Source organism: Vicugna pacos, chromosome 1, assembly GCF_048564905.1.
Source record: "Vicugna pacos chromosome 1, VicPac4, whole genome shotgun sequence".
NCBI lineage: Eukaryota > Metazoa > Chordata > Mammalia > Artiodactyla > Camelidae > Vicugna > Vicugna pacos.
The window spans coordinates 102,686,682-102,700,159 of NC_132987.1; the positions used below are offsets into that span (position 1 = coordinate 102,686,682).

The 13,478-nt window shown below is 34.4% G+C and overlaps 1 protein-coding gene across 1 annotated transcript in view; it reads right to left on the bottom strand.

Annotated features, from left to right (window-relative positions):
* Nucleotides 1-12,854, bottom strand: part of TMPRSS15 (transmembrane serine protease 15) — a 106,367-nt gene extending 93,513 nt beyond the window's left edge. Inside the window, exons 1-6 of the mRNA XM_006216760.3 lie at nucleotides 12,710-12,854; nucleotides 9,472-9,602; nucleotides 9,138-9,205; nucleotides 3,262-3,413; nucleotides 1,740-1,784; nucleotides 220-255 (exon numbers count right to left, since the gene is read on the bottom strand). Coding sequence (XP_006216822.2) covers nucleotides 220-255; nucleotides 1,740-1,784; nucleotides 3,262-3,413; nucleotides 9,138-9,205; nucleotides 9,472-9,602; nucleotides 12,710-12,854 — 577 coding nt within the window. The remainder of the gene's footprint in view (nucleotides 1-219; nucleotides 256-1,739; nucleotides 1,785-3,261; nucleotides 3,414-9,137; nucleotides 9,206-9,471; nucleotides 9,603-12,709) is intronic.
* Nucleotides 12,855-13,478: the final 624 nt, after the last annotated feature.

Here is a 13,478-nt window from a genome sequence, read left to right on the forward strand (position 1 = left end):
AGTGAGGTCAGATAATCCAGGCATTAATTAGCTGAAATACATTGTTAACTTTCGTAGAATCTTAAGCTAAAACTGTGAACTTTTATGCTCCAGTTTTTTAAATCTATTAGATAGGGTTACTATTAACTGCCATATTATCAGAGAATTCTCAGGAGCCCCAAAATGAAACATTAGCAAAAACTTTTTTAAAATAAGAGAAGTAATATTATTAAAGCCTACCTTGAGTTGGCAGAGGACTTCTAGTTGTTAACTTGTCTATAAAAATAAATGACATTAAAATAATGATTACATTTTAAAACTGATTATTAGGAATTCTTTTTGTTTAATATTTTACTTGACATTTTTAAAATTACATGAATTATTAGTGTTTATTAACTTAAGAATATATTATTAGTATTGGGATCTAAAAATAAATCTTTTATATTTTTATTGATTCTTTGAATTACAGAGCAGAGGTTTCTAGATTTATAAGTCATCTTTTATTCTTTAAATAAAATAGATGATGTTTTTTAATTTTCAGTAACTAAACATAAGGATTCATTAGTTTCATAATGGCTGTAGACTTAAATGTTCTAGGTTAATCTAATGTTATCTGAAATAGAAGCTTGAGATACGCTTAGACCATGGGCTTTAGAATTGAAAGGAAATCGTTTTAATTCCTGATTTTGACATGTAGCAGCTGTGACTTTGGGTACGTTCCTGATTATTTATTTATTTTTAGGTGGAAAAAATATTACCTCTGTACAGAATCACTCTGAGAATTAAATGAGATAATGTTTGTAAAATGTATACCCAGTCCAAGTAGATACTTTAAAAAATAGATTTTTCAAATATTATAAAAACAGCCATGATTATAGATAATACTGAAAGTCATATCTTTGTGGTTTTATGACAATTTACACATTAAAATCATTTTATATAAATTTTATATTAAGAATGACTTCTGAAATATTCATAAAAATTTTATTATTCACAATTTATAGGAAGCAGATTTTCAGAGGTTGAAATGCCCAGTGATTCTGGTAGTTGGCAGAGAAAGGATTAGTGTTCAAATCTTCTGACTTCAATTTAAATAATTTTTCTGCAATGGAATGATTTTACAGTTTAAGGTAACTCAGGTTAATTCTAAAATTATTGATAATTTCTCAAAGCACCCTTTTAATAGTCGGTATGATCTTGATAAGACAAAGTGAATTTCTAAATTTCGTAAGTAGTAGTGACTGACTGTAGTTAGAAAGATGGAGTGAAGAAAATGCCAGAATAGAGCAAAGTTAACTTAAGCCCTAGATTCTTCTCTCCAAAGAGTGCAATACATTTTGCAAGTTATCATTTGATTATCTTTTAAACTCCTTTCCCTCATTTTTAGTGACCTTCCAAGTGTCATGGCTTCATTTTCAAGGCTGCATGAACAGAGATATATTTTGAGAACACACACACACACCCACCCACACACACACACACCCACCCATATATGCATATATGTATATAGAATTTAAAATATGAAAGGAGCCTTGAAATTGGAAATGCATATCCTTGCATATGTAACTAGGTGTTATGAACCCTGCAGTATTATGAACTACATTATTCCTAAGCAAATGTATGCTTTTTACATTTTGAAGTGAAGACTAAATGTCTCAGAAAGAGTTATCAGGAAAAAAAAGTTGAATCCTTCCCTAACGTCATTTTATGGAGTTTTATGGTCACCAAGTTACATATTTTAAAATGCCTTAAGTACTGACCTGAAGTTGTTGCAGGACTTATTGTAGAGAAATTCTCCAAAGATGCTGGAATAAAGTAAGTTTAATTCAAAATTAGAGCTTATGGTATAAATAGATCACAAAGCACTGAGTGCAGTTTGAATATTTATTCAAAGAGTATCTGATCTCTTAGAGTTTCCATTTCATCCTGTCTCATGCTGAATGTTTCTATTTATTTAATTGTTTCATTATTATTTGATTGTGGTGCATTTGATGAATTTCCAGAACGTCTACATATTCTCTCTATAAAATTTACCTATGCAACATGGGGATAGTAAAGATACCACATAATAGAATTGATGCCAGGAGTAATTTGTTGATAGGAAAAACACCTGTTCTAGCTAATTTGAATTAGACAAAGATCCAAAACCGTCTCTTCTCCAGCAGCTGTGCCAGAGGGGACCAAACCATCACTAGAAGGGGCACGTAAGCCCTTTAGCCGTAGCACTTTAGTTCAGTACCACTTCCTACTGAACAGGCACCGTACTACACACAGGAGACTTGGTGAAAGTAAACTGTGCTCGACGAACCTGTACTATAGAGAAAAGGAACTCGAGGTCCTCGATTTAGTATCTTCCATTACAAAATCGAAACAAAACAAAACGCATCTGCATGTTTTAATATACTTGATTCAGAAGCAAATCTCTACTGACTGATCTCATTCTGGAGCAAAACTATTTGAACTGGCAACAGGTGATTTAAAATTTGCCTTTATTCCACTTAAAGTGGATATTTATCTACTGATCAGCTTTCTAACATCTAAAGTTTTCTGAATTCCAAAACATATCTAGCCTCATGGTTTACAGATTACAGAATGCGGATCTGGAAGGGTCTGACAAATTACTATTGTTTTCAACCAAAATAGGACACAGTGTAAATGTCCGTTGAATTAAATTGAACGAGGGATAACTAGAATGGAAAATTTACAATAATAACCTAACACTCATGGACATTATTGTCTTGCTATTATTTTTGATGCCCTATATCTCTTCCCCTTTGATTTATTTTTATCTGAACACTATTTATCATTTAAAAAATAAAGTTTTTTTTAAAAGTAACTGGGATTAGTCAAACTCATTAGCCTCTCTTTTTACTTCCTCTCCTTTTAAGTCCTCAGTTAGAGACTGGGCTTGCCACTCAGGTAATCTAATAATGTCTACGATTCTATCAGAAAGCAATGAGCATCACTCTCCAGTGGAGGGTTTCTGCAAAGTCCGGTTGTGCTTGGCCAATGCCAAAAATGTCATCAGACTCACAAACGTTTATGCATGCCAATATTTTCAGAACCCTTTTGATATTTGATACTTTACAAACTTTTTCTCACTGATATTTTTCTCCAAATACAGTTTTCCCATATTTCACTTTTCTTATGTAAATGTGTTACCTCAGGCAATAAGACAGGTTCCTGAAGTCCAGGGCAATCCCACTGCCTCTCTGGTATATAGCTAGAATTTTAATTTCATAGCTTAATGAATCAAAGAAATCAAATAATGTTCACAGATACCTGTGATATTGATGCTGTTCACATCAATACGGAAAGTGACCAGTTGGCTGGATTTATTTGCTTCAATGCCTTGAATAAGTTCTTCTTTTACATTTTCATCTGACACCCACTGGATGAAGAGAAGGTCAAATATGACTGTGATGCTGCCATTTCTGCCAAGCAAAAAGTGATATAAGAGAAAAAAGTCAGCCTCTTTCAAGTGGTTTGTGCCCAGTTTATGCCAAGTGTCTTTGAAATTCTTCACAGTTATCCTCTTATTAATCCTTATTACACCTGTACAAGGTAGGGCACGTCAAATATCATCTATATTTCACAGGTGGAAGAAAAAGAAAAGACTAAATGTTTCTCCAAGAACACAAAAACATAGTCAGAATTAGAACCTGATACCCTGATACTTCTGAGTCCCACATCAGCATACTGATCCCTAAGCCAGGCCAGAGTCATTTGTGTCAAATTAAACAAAATCACATGGCATCATGACATTTATTCTCACTTTACTCTTTCAAAAAAGTGAAGAGTGCGGATCCTTCATTTTTAACATTTGACTTCTAAGTAGGAAGAAGTCTAAAGTAGATTCACCAATTTCAAAGAAAATTTTTCTATATAGTTTATGAAGGCCTGATAGTTAGCTTACAGCAACTGACTTATATCTACTTTTTCTTCTCTATTTTTAATAAAAATATAGAAATATGCCCTGATTTCAAAGAGTAGAAAGAAGACGAGCATAAGTGGGTCATTGGGGATGTATGGGATATTCAGTCTCATGGTCAAAGGCTGGATTATCTTGCCTACATCGTCTCTGACCATAACATTAGAGTTCAGTTACGTGGCCCAAGTTATCTTCCCTTTTACTTCATCTTCATCTCTGAAACATGCATCTTAAAAGTTTTCTTCAGTGGTAATTTGTTTACACTTTAAAGAATCATAAAAATGCATAAATTTTTGACCCAAGAGGGATACTTGAGAGATGTTCCGTCTTCTGTCTCCATTTCTACTTTGCTACTGTGCTTTTAGGCTACAAGCACTTTGGAGACAAACTCCAGCTCTCTGGTCTTCATTCTGCACCCCTCAGGAAGCTGGGAGAGCTCAGGGTATACTTGGATCCTTAAGAGGCAGACTAAGAAGAACAAAATTTTGCCTGTAGGTATGTTTCTGAAATGTAAGCAATTAGATTCATATCCTTGTGATATCTGTAAGATAAAGAGTTTCTTGAAGGTCTTCATCAACTCCTAAAGAGTCTGTATACCTGTCTTAATAGAGCCTATAGTAAATGTCTTTTTCCCTTCATGAATATATACAGGATCAAAATGCTCCTGAAAGATTGTGGTGGGTCAGCATTTACACTCAGTAGAATATTCTTTTTTAGTTTCTGTGCTAATTTTCAGGTTCAGTTTAGCAGAAGTGATTCCCTTAGCAGGATACTCTGATCAATAATTGCACATTTCACCTCTATTAATAATTTTTAAATGTTAGAATGTGTAACTTTTCAATCATTTGATTAAATCATAGTAAACAAATCTTGTAAATGACAAGGCTTCTTAGTAACTATTTAGTTCAGGGTTCCCCAGATTTATTGACCTGTCGAATCTCTTGTCCTTGACAAGATAGACTTTGTCACAGACAATGTTTTTATCTACTCTTCCACACTTGTTAATTTTTCCGTGCTAGACAGTCCCTAATGTTATTTGAGAATAACTCTCTATTTTGTCACGGCTTCTCCAATCATTCTTTGTGTCAATGATGGTTTTATTCATAGGTGCATGACCAGGCCCTGGTCGGTGGAATAGGAGGGGGCACTGATGGGAAACGTCTGGGAAACATTTCCATATTTAATAAAATAAAGACCTGTGGTGGACTACTACTCCTCTTCCTTGAATGTTAATGCGTTTAGATGCGATTGTCAGAACCGTTACATTTATTTTGGGACCATGAGGCAAGCTCTGATTGACAAGCTAAAGATAGCATAGAGAAAGAAGGAAAACACCTAAATTCTTCATTGCGTCACTGTCGTTGTACCACTGAATTAACCTCTGATGAAACCTCCAGATTTGTTGTGATGTCAGACGATAAACAATTATTGTTCAAGGCACTTTTATTGTCATGTGTCCTGTTAAGTGCAATTTAAAAAATCCTAACTGGCCCACAACTCTCAGGCTTCAACCCACATTTAAAATGAAGCTCCAGAAAAAAGAACTGACTCCATTTTTACATCTGATGTTGGCCGACACTGTAGTTTCAGCAATAAGGAGAATGGGACTCAGAATAATGCAGTTAACTTTGCCTAGAGTTATATAGCATATTAGTATCAGAGAGAGGAATTAAACGCAAAACATCTGTTTCCCAGATGTGTTTTTATATAGTTCCCATCCCCCACCCCTATAACCACCTCTGTCAACACCATTATGAACTATTTTGCAGTTGGAAAGACAATACAACACATTTGCCCACACGTGCAGGTCCAGGTTTTAACTATCTTACTTTGTTGCCAGAACTTTATATCCAAATAGATCGGGAAAATATCTGGGTGGACTCTTGGGGGGGAAGAAATAGATATTTTATTGCTTCCCTACTTTTGCAAAAGAGCATCTTCCCTCACCTTTCCCTCGCTCCCTCCCTCTCCCCCTCCTCCTTCTCCTCCTTTACTCCCTTCTTTTTCTGCTTGTCCTCCCTCCTTATCCATAATCCCTTCTTCTTCTTCTTGTCTCCTTAGCCACCCTCACACCCCAAATTCTTAAATGGACAGAGTTAAGTATGGTTAAAATAAACTGAGGTGAACAATGTTCATTAGTTGCTCTGTCTTCAAGTCCACATATTCCTCTCATCCTTGGTTGCATAGCAGATAGTTTTAATTCTGATTAGACTGGAGTTTTCTCTTGGTGTAACTTTCTCTTTGTGTAATATTTATTTGACTGAAAACTTGCCTTTATTTCATTTGGCTTAGGGTGTAGAAGAGGTAAGGTAATTTCGGTAGAGAGAGTGCAAACCTGGAATTTTCTGTCACTGAGTTGAAAGTAACTGAATTAGCTCATCCTCAGGCATAATGAAACATCTCTGCATGAAAGATGTTTTCTTAGTTGTGAATTATACATTGTATTTAATAATTTACACTTTGCAAGGACAGGAGTTACATATCCTACTATCCACATACAGTTGTATTCTCTTAAAATTTATTTCTTATTCAGTGTTTATGTTGAGATAAGAGAGCTATATAGTAGAAATCAGGAAAACCATAATAAACGTTTGCGTTTCACCTAATAAGAAAGCTAAAGCTTTTATTTCAGTAGTTTAGCAATGATCTCTATCACTGCTGTGAGGTTGAATTTATTTATTACGGTAATGAGAATTCTTCTTTTAGGGAAAAAAAAAAGAAACAATGGCCATTTTCATTTTCATTTCAAAGTACTTGTTCCAGTGAAATCACTGAGTCTTGTTTTTTTTTTTTTGAGCAGATAAATCCTATCATTATACAGAAAGCCTGCGTGCAATAAATCAAATGTTTCTTATCTCTTATTTTCCTTAATGATATTGATAACCTCTAGGGCTGCTGAATAAACAAAAGTCTTTCTTTTCCTAACTTTGTGACTCATCTGTGCTCAAAGGGCAAAATCAGCTTCGTATTGCCACAAAGGGTAAACAGACCTTTATTAAAGGAATCGACTGCTAAATGCTCTTTGAGTCAAAGCGCTTTCCAAAAGAAAGAGTTCAGTAAACCATTTGCTTGTCCTGCAGTGGCTCTGTGAACACACACACACACACACACAATTTTGCAGGGAGGCAAGAGTTGATGTTAAATAATATTTTTAAAAGGAAGAAGAGATAGATTAATGACCAAGTGTAGTATTCTGAGCAATTTGACTATATACACGTGCATGGGGTGTGATTTTCATTAAAATCAGTAACAAAAAAGGGAATAGGTGCTTTAAAGGATTTTTAGATGCATTTTTCACAGTTGGTGTAGCTATTGTTAGTGGGAACTCAGCTATTTCCATTTTTTCATTTTATCAATTGGAGATTAAAATGAAAATAACTTCTAAAGCTAATAGGCGTCTGCCACTTTCTTCTATGAGTGGAGTATGTCATTGTACATGCAACCATTTAAAGTAAACCTAGATATTTGCTAGTTGCTTTCTTTCCTGCCTCTGAATTTCTTTTCTTATCCTTTTCTGCTCAGTCTCCCAAAGCACATACCTGTAATTTATCTTACAGACATTTTCATGAAATTTCCTTGCATTGCATCTGTAACAACTCACTTCTGATTTAAAAGTAGTTCAGCTACAACTAGGTGAAAATCTCTCTACACTGATGAAGTATATTATTTGAGAATCATTATAAAATATGTATCAAGTTTTAGGCTCTATATTGGTCTCCTAGGTAGCTGAAGGGAAAGAAATAATTCTTGAGCTCAAATAATTTATAGTTTCAAATAAAATGATTTTACCATCTAGAGAAATAAAAGATTACTTAAAGTATCAGAGAAAATGCTGGGGTTTTGATAAACCACCAGACCTTGTACACAAGTCTATATTCAGCAAATTTTCCACTTTTAGAAAAGCAAAGTTATCTAGCATGTTGTAAACAGGAGGAAACAAAGGCTTCCATTAGGAAAACTATCCTAATAAACTCTGCACTAGATCCTGGGCTTTGCGTGGATTTCACTGGGCGGAGCCCAGTGAGGGTGAGGCAGGTACCCGCGATACCTCTCCTTAAGGAAGACTACAAGCTTTGAGAACTAAATGCGAACTGATGCTTTAATATGGCTCTCCACACTGAATCTTCTCCAAAACCGGAAAAGAGAAATTGGTTCCACTCACTCCAAAGTAGCTAAATAGCTCTTAAAGTGAAATAAATTCTTGCATGTATGGTTCTGCCATCACAGAATAAATGCTAAGTAAGTAGTTCAAAACAGCACTTTAAGAAAAACAAACTATAATAATAATACTAACCTTTCCTGAGAGCCCACATGTCTCCTTCTAGACCCAAAGCTAGGCCAGTAAAAGAGGCTGTCAGAGATTTTAATCCCTGGAAAACGGGAGTAGAAGCCTCTGTATTGTAGACAGGAATGAAGACTGCATGTAGATGGGGGAAGGGTTGACTGGCTACTGACACTAAGACATCACGAATATGCAGTGGGATTAAAGGATGATAAATAAAGATAGAGAAGTAGGTGAGAAAAAGAGACTTTTTTTTGGTATAAAATGATGAAGCTTTGTGCTCTTTTTCATTATGGCTTCCACTGAGTGGATATGTTTTGTTCCGACAAGAAATGGCAAGCCCTAAAGTTTCCTTCTGCCCATTAACTAATCCTCACTTGACCTTCTGTCATTGCTTTTCTAAACATAACCTCTTTACTTTTGACTTGACCTCTTTACCTCTATTTGGTCACTAAGAACTAGGGACTCTTGCTAATGTCAGGACTCTTGTGAAGACTGTATACCAAGTGTCTTCAGTGCCAGGCTCCCTTGTTCAGTGGTTTTTGATCTGAGATAAGAGATCATCAGCCTTTCTATAAGAGAGGCTCTTTGCATTCTCCAATGACCTTGAGTCCCCTATGGCTCCCACTTGATGTACATTGAACATCACACTTCTATGCAACTGCATTTAATCAGCTTCAGCCTTGTCCCTGTGTGTCTGCAAGACTTGAGCTCAGGAGAAACATGTTAGCATGGGACCAACTTTCTAGAGCTATTAGTATTATTTGCTACATATACAGAAGTTTCTACTGTCCCACTTTTCCCAATCTTCACAAAAATGTTGAAAATTCAACATGTTCCATTTTCTCCTAAAAATAGTGATGCTCTTTTACAAGTATTAACAAAAGATCACTATTTTGTGATTCTGTACTTTCTATCTAGCTAAAATTTTTGAGCTTTACTTACTCAAATCGAAAAACTCTTGAGTTTTTATACTCATTTTTCAGATTACTTGATTGAAAGATCTCATCTATCTGAAAACAGAAAAGTTTAAACAGGTATATTAAATCTAAGATTTCCTTTAATAATGTAAATAAAGTAATCTTTATATTCTGCTTAGAACTGGATTGGAGCAATTTCTTTCTCTGTGATAATGGTCTCATACCTTCAAATATCCTAAGCATATTATATTTATTAACTAATTGTTTCAAAAAGAACAGGATCTGTATATCTTTTGGCAAGTAGTTAATAAAACTATGCAATGAAATTTTAAACTAGGTGAAAAGAGAAGGTCTCCTACCATTTGCTGAATGTCAAAAGCAAGAACTTTGAAGTCCACTGAGAGTTTGTCTTGCAAATTAGGATTATATGTAGCTCCAGATGTTATTTTGAATGTCCCTCTGGTTTCATGACTTTCCCCAAATTTTGCATCTAGATGAATTAATAAGAAACAAAACACTGAAAATATGAATTATGAATAAAGGAGAATATGTATCTGCCGGTTAAGACATGGAAATAAAGTTCTGGCTTAAGGTGTTGGCCCTGGAGTTCTTATTTTTCCCTCTATTGTCATCATGTTTTGTAATCAGCTACTTTTTATTTTTTTAATTTTTAGGTATCTGGTTGTTTTAAAAGATTGAAAAATGAACTTCTCTATCCCATTTTTTTCTTTTCTTTGAAGTCTAACCAACACTCCAAGCTTCCAAGTTTTTTTTTTTTTTTCCGTTTTCTTTATTATTGAGATTCCTATTGGAAGTTACAGGGATGATCAGCTTCCACCAATTATGGGAACTCATTCAGGGAAACATGGTGAGAAATGTACCATTAAAAGTTTTGCAGTTGCTTTCAGATACTTCTTGAACACCTAGCATCCAGGGACACTGCTGGTTTCCGACATGTGGTTTGCTGTGAAGATTTTAGTGTGTGTGTTACTTTGAAACATCGCCTTGAAGTTGCTTCTTTCATCCTAATAATTATAAAATTGGTATGTATGACCTTTTGCCATTAGATGGAGACTGTCATTACTGGAGAACTTATTGAGAATGCTGCAGACAATTTGTTATCTCAATATGAAAAAAGGTAAGAAAAAAGCTAACAAGTTGAATATAAACATGAGTAATTAAATGTGCCATTAAGTCCAATACAATCCCTTTATCAGCATATTTTCTTTGATATATATTTATATTTAAAATGAATTGCTTCAGGTGAAACTCACACTATAATGAAATCATTAGTAAAGGTAGTCATAATGATACATTGACCTGGTATGAGAACATGTTATTTCTTCTTATCCCAGATGGGGAAATTGGGACATAAATTCACTAAGAAAATTTCCCAAGGTGATAAAAGTGACAGATCTGGAATTTGGACAAGGGACTGACTGATTTCAGAATCCATGATCTGTCATATATTGACACAAACCTCCTAGTCCAGAAGGAACATTAGAATTAATATTTTAAACAATAAACGTACACTTAGTCTGAACAGTTATCATTACACAATTGATGTAACATATTATTATTATACTATTTCCTTTGTTTTTTAAATACCAAAATTACATTAAGATTTGAGTATTTAAAAATGAAAGGCAAGGAAAGACTGAGAAACTGTCATGGATTGGAGACTAAGGAAATATGAAAACTAAATTCCATGTAGGAATCTGCACTGGATCCGGAACAGGTAAAGGACTTTAGTGGAAAAACTGATGAAATCTGAATGAAGTGTGTGGTTCAGTTAATAATACTGTACCAGCTTTAATTTCTTGGTTGTGGCCATTGTACTACGTATATACAAGACATTGATATTAGGGGAAGCTGGATGAAGGTTATAAAAGAACTCAACAATTTTTGCAGCTTTTTTAAAAGTCTAAAATGATTTCCAATAAAAAGAGTTAAAAGTATATTAAAGTAAACGTGTGTATTAAAAGTAGTATGTCTTGTGTCCTCTGGTGTTCTATTCTAGACTTATCTCAAATCCCTTTTTATATTCAGTTGTTCACAATTAAATCATATTAATATTTATAAGTATTTTCTATTTTACTGGTAAAATAATCAACTTCTGTATTTTCACTGGCATCAAAGATTCTAATGGACTTTCAAATGGTTACATATCCTTGAAGTTATTCATAGCATTTAAGTAAGACCACAGCAGCTACTTTTCTAAAAGTCTCCAGGAGCCTCTATAATTTATTTAATTGTTCATATAATTACATAAAATATCCACAAGCCTTCTTTCTCTTTAAAATGGACCCCTTGCTTATAGCTATAGTAGTTAAATAAACCAGGGATTATATTGGAATTATTTTATAAAACTATAAATTACATTTATTATGTTCTAACTTAAACTTACTTATTTACTTGGCGAAAAGAACCAACTCAAAGGCGGAGAATTTTCTTGGTAAAACCAAAATCACTCACATTAAAAGGTTTGGCCCTGTGAGTTTTCAGAAGGAATTAATATGCCCATATATAATTCATCATTTTGAAAGAATGCAAACATTTTCTGAGAAAAAATAAATCCAGGTTTTTGCTATGCTGCCATTAATTTAAAAAATTATCCCATAAATGAGTAAATGGTAAATAAGGGCACAAGTTCTGAAGTTGGATTGTCTAGTTTGCACTACCTAGTCATGTTTCAGATTTAAACAAGTTACTTAAAATATGTCACTGATTTTTCACATATCAAACGATGGTGACAATAATAACTAACTCATAGATTTGTTGTAACAAGAGAATACAGTTGAAGATCTTTGAAAGCAGTTGGTACAGGTAATTTAGCTCCAAATAATAGTTACCTTTACTTATTTTTTTTCTGTCAATCACAAATTGCTACTCAGGCAGCTTGAGATCTTTTAAGTTCACAATTACATCCAAGTTCCCTTACATTGTTGCAATTCGAATTGTTGTACTAATAAGAGAAAGAAGATACAATTCTCCGGAAATAAAGAACATTATTTTTCTTTAACTTGGCCTATTTATCAGCTTCTATAGTGAATAATGTTTGAATATGTTTATGATTTACATCAGAGCAGATCCCTGGGCTATGAACCTACTCTGTTATATGTTGAAATTGAGAAACTTACCATTTTTTTATTTTCAAAACTTAATCTGGCAAGGAGAGTTTAGTTCATGGTAGAGTGCGTGCTTGGCATCCACCAAGTCCTGGGTTCAATCCCCAGTACCGCCATTAAAAATAAATAAATAAATAAATAAATAAATAAATAAATAAATAAATAAAAAATTAATTACTCACTCCCCCAAGAGATACAAAGTGGCTGAATGGATTGGATTAAAACAAACAAACAAACAAACAAAAACTTAGTCTCAGGCTTGAATTCTGAATTAAATTCCAAATTATATACCAACTTTTTTTTTCCTTTAATATTCTATGAAGCAAACTATGGTGAAGCATCTGAAAGCAATATAAATACCTTGTCACAAAAGCACAGCAATGAATACAATATACTGGCAGGATTCCTGAGATTGAAGTGTGCACATTCATCTGAGAGCACCCTTCGTGGCCAGCTCCATGGGACTTACCTCCTTCTGATCCCTTGATTCCCAGCCAGGACACTGCGATTAAACCAGCACAGAGCACCACCAACATGACAAAGAGAGCTGCAAACATGACCTCATAGGTGCTGAGAGAACGGTGCCTTGAAACTGCCCTTCGCTTTGACCCCATTTTTGGCTTTTGAAGGTGGTGCCACTCTAAGAACTCTGAGAGAGCAGAGAAACTGGCACCAACTGCAGAGCAAAACCTCTCAAGTTTTCAAAGAAGGTTTGTGACACAACAACAAGTCCACACTGGTCTTCCTAGTCAGTGTAACTGAGTTGTGTATGTCCCTTTGGCAACATTACGTCTCTATACATTGAGTAGAGTTGTAAGCGCAGTTAATCTTTAAGAAGATATTAGTGAGTGAAGGAGTCCTTAGAGTTGTAAATGTGAATCACCTCAATAGGCCAGATGTTGAGATGAATGAAATTAAATACATGTTGTAAACAAAAATGATACTTTATCATTCTGAGAGCTGAACAAATGTGAAATTCATGGTAGTAGATTAGTCACTGGGCACACGCACACGCTATTTGTAGAGAGTTCCTAACAGATCAACCTTCTACCCCCTGACTCATCATAACTGAGGGATTTTTCCTGTTTTATGTAGGTGTAGACATTCTAAGGTAACTTTTATGCACAGGTATATATAAAGCCTAACATATATAGTAATACATACCTCTCTCTTCCCAGCCTCCCTGTATCCCTTTCTTTCTCTCTCTCTGTATGCATATAATTCTTTATTGAAGCAAT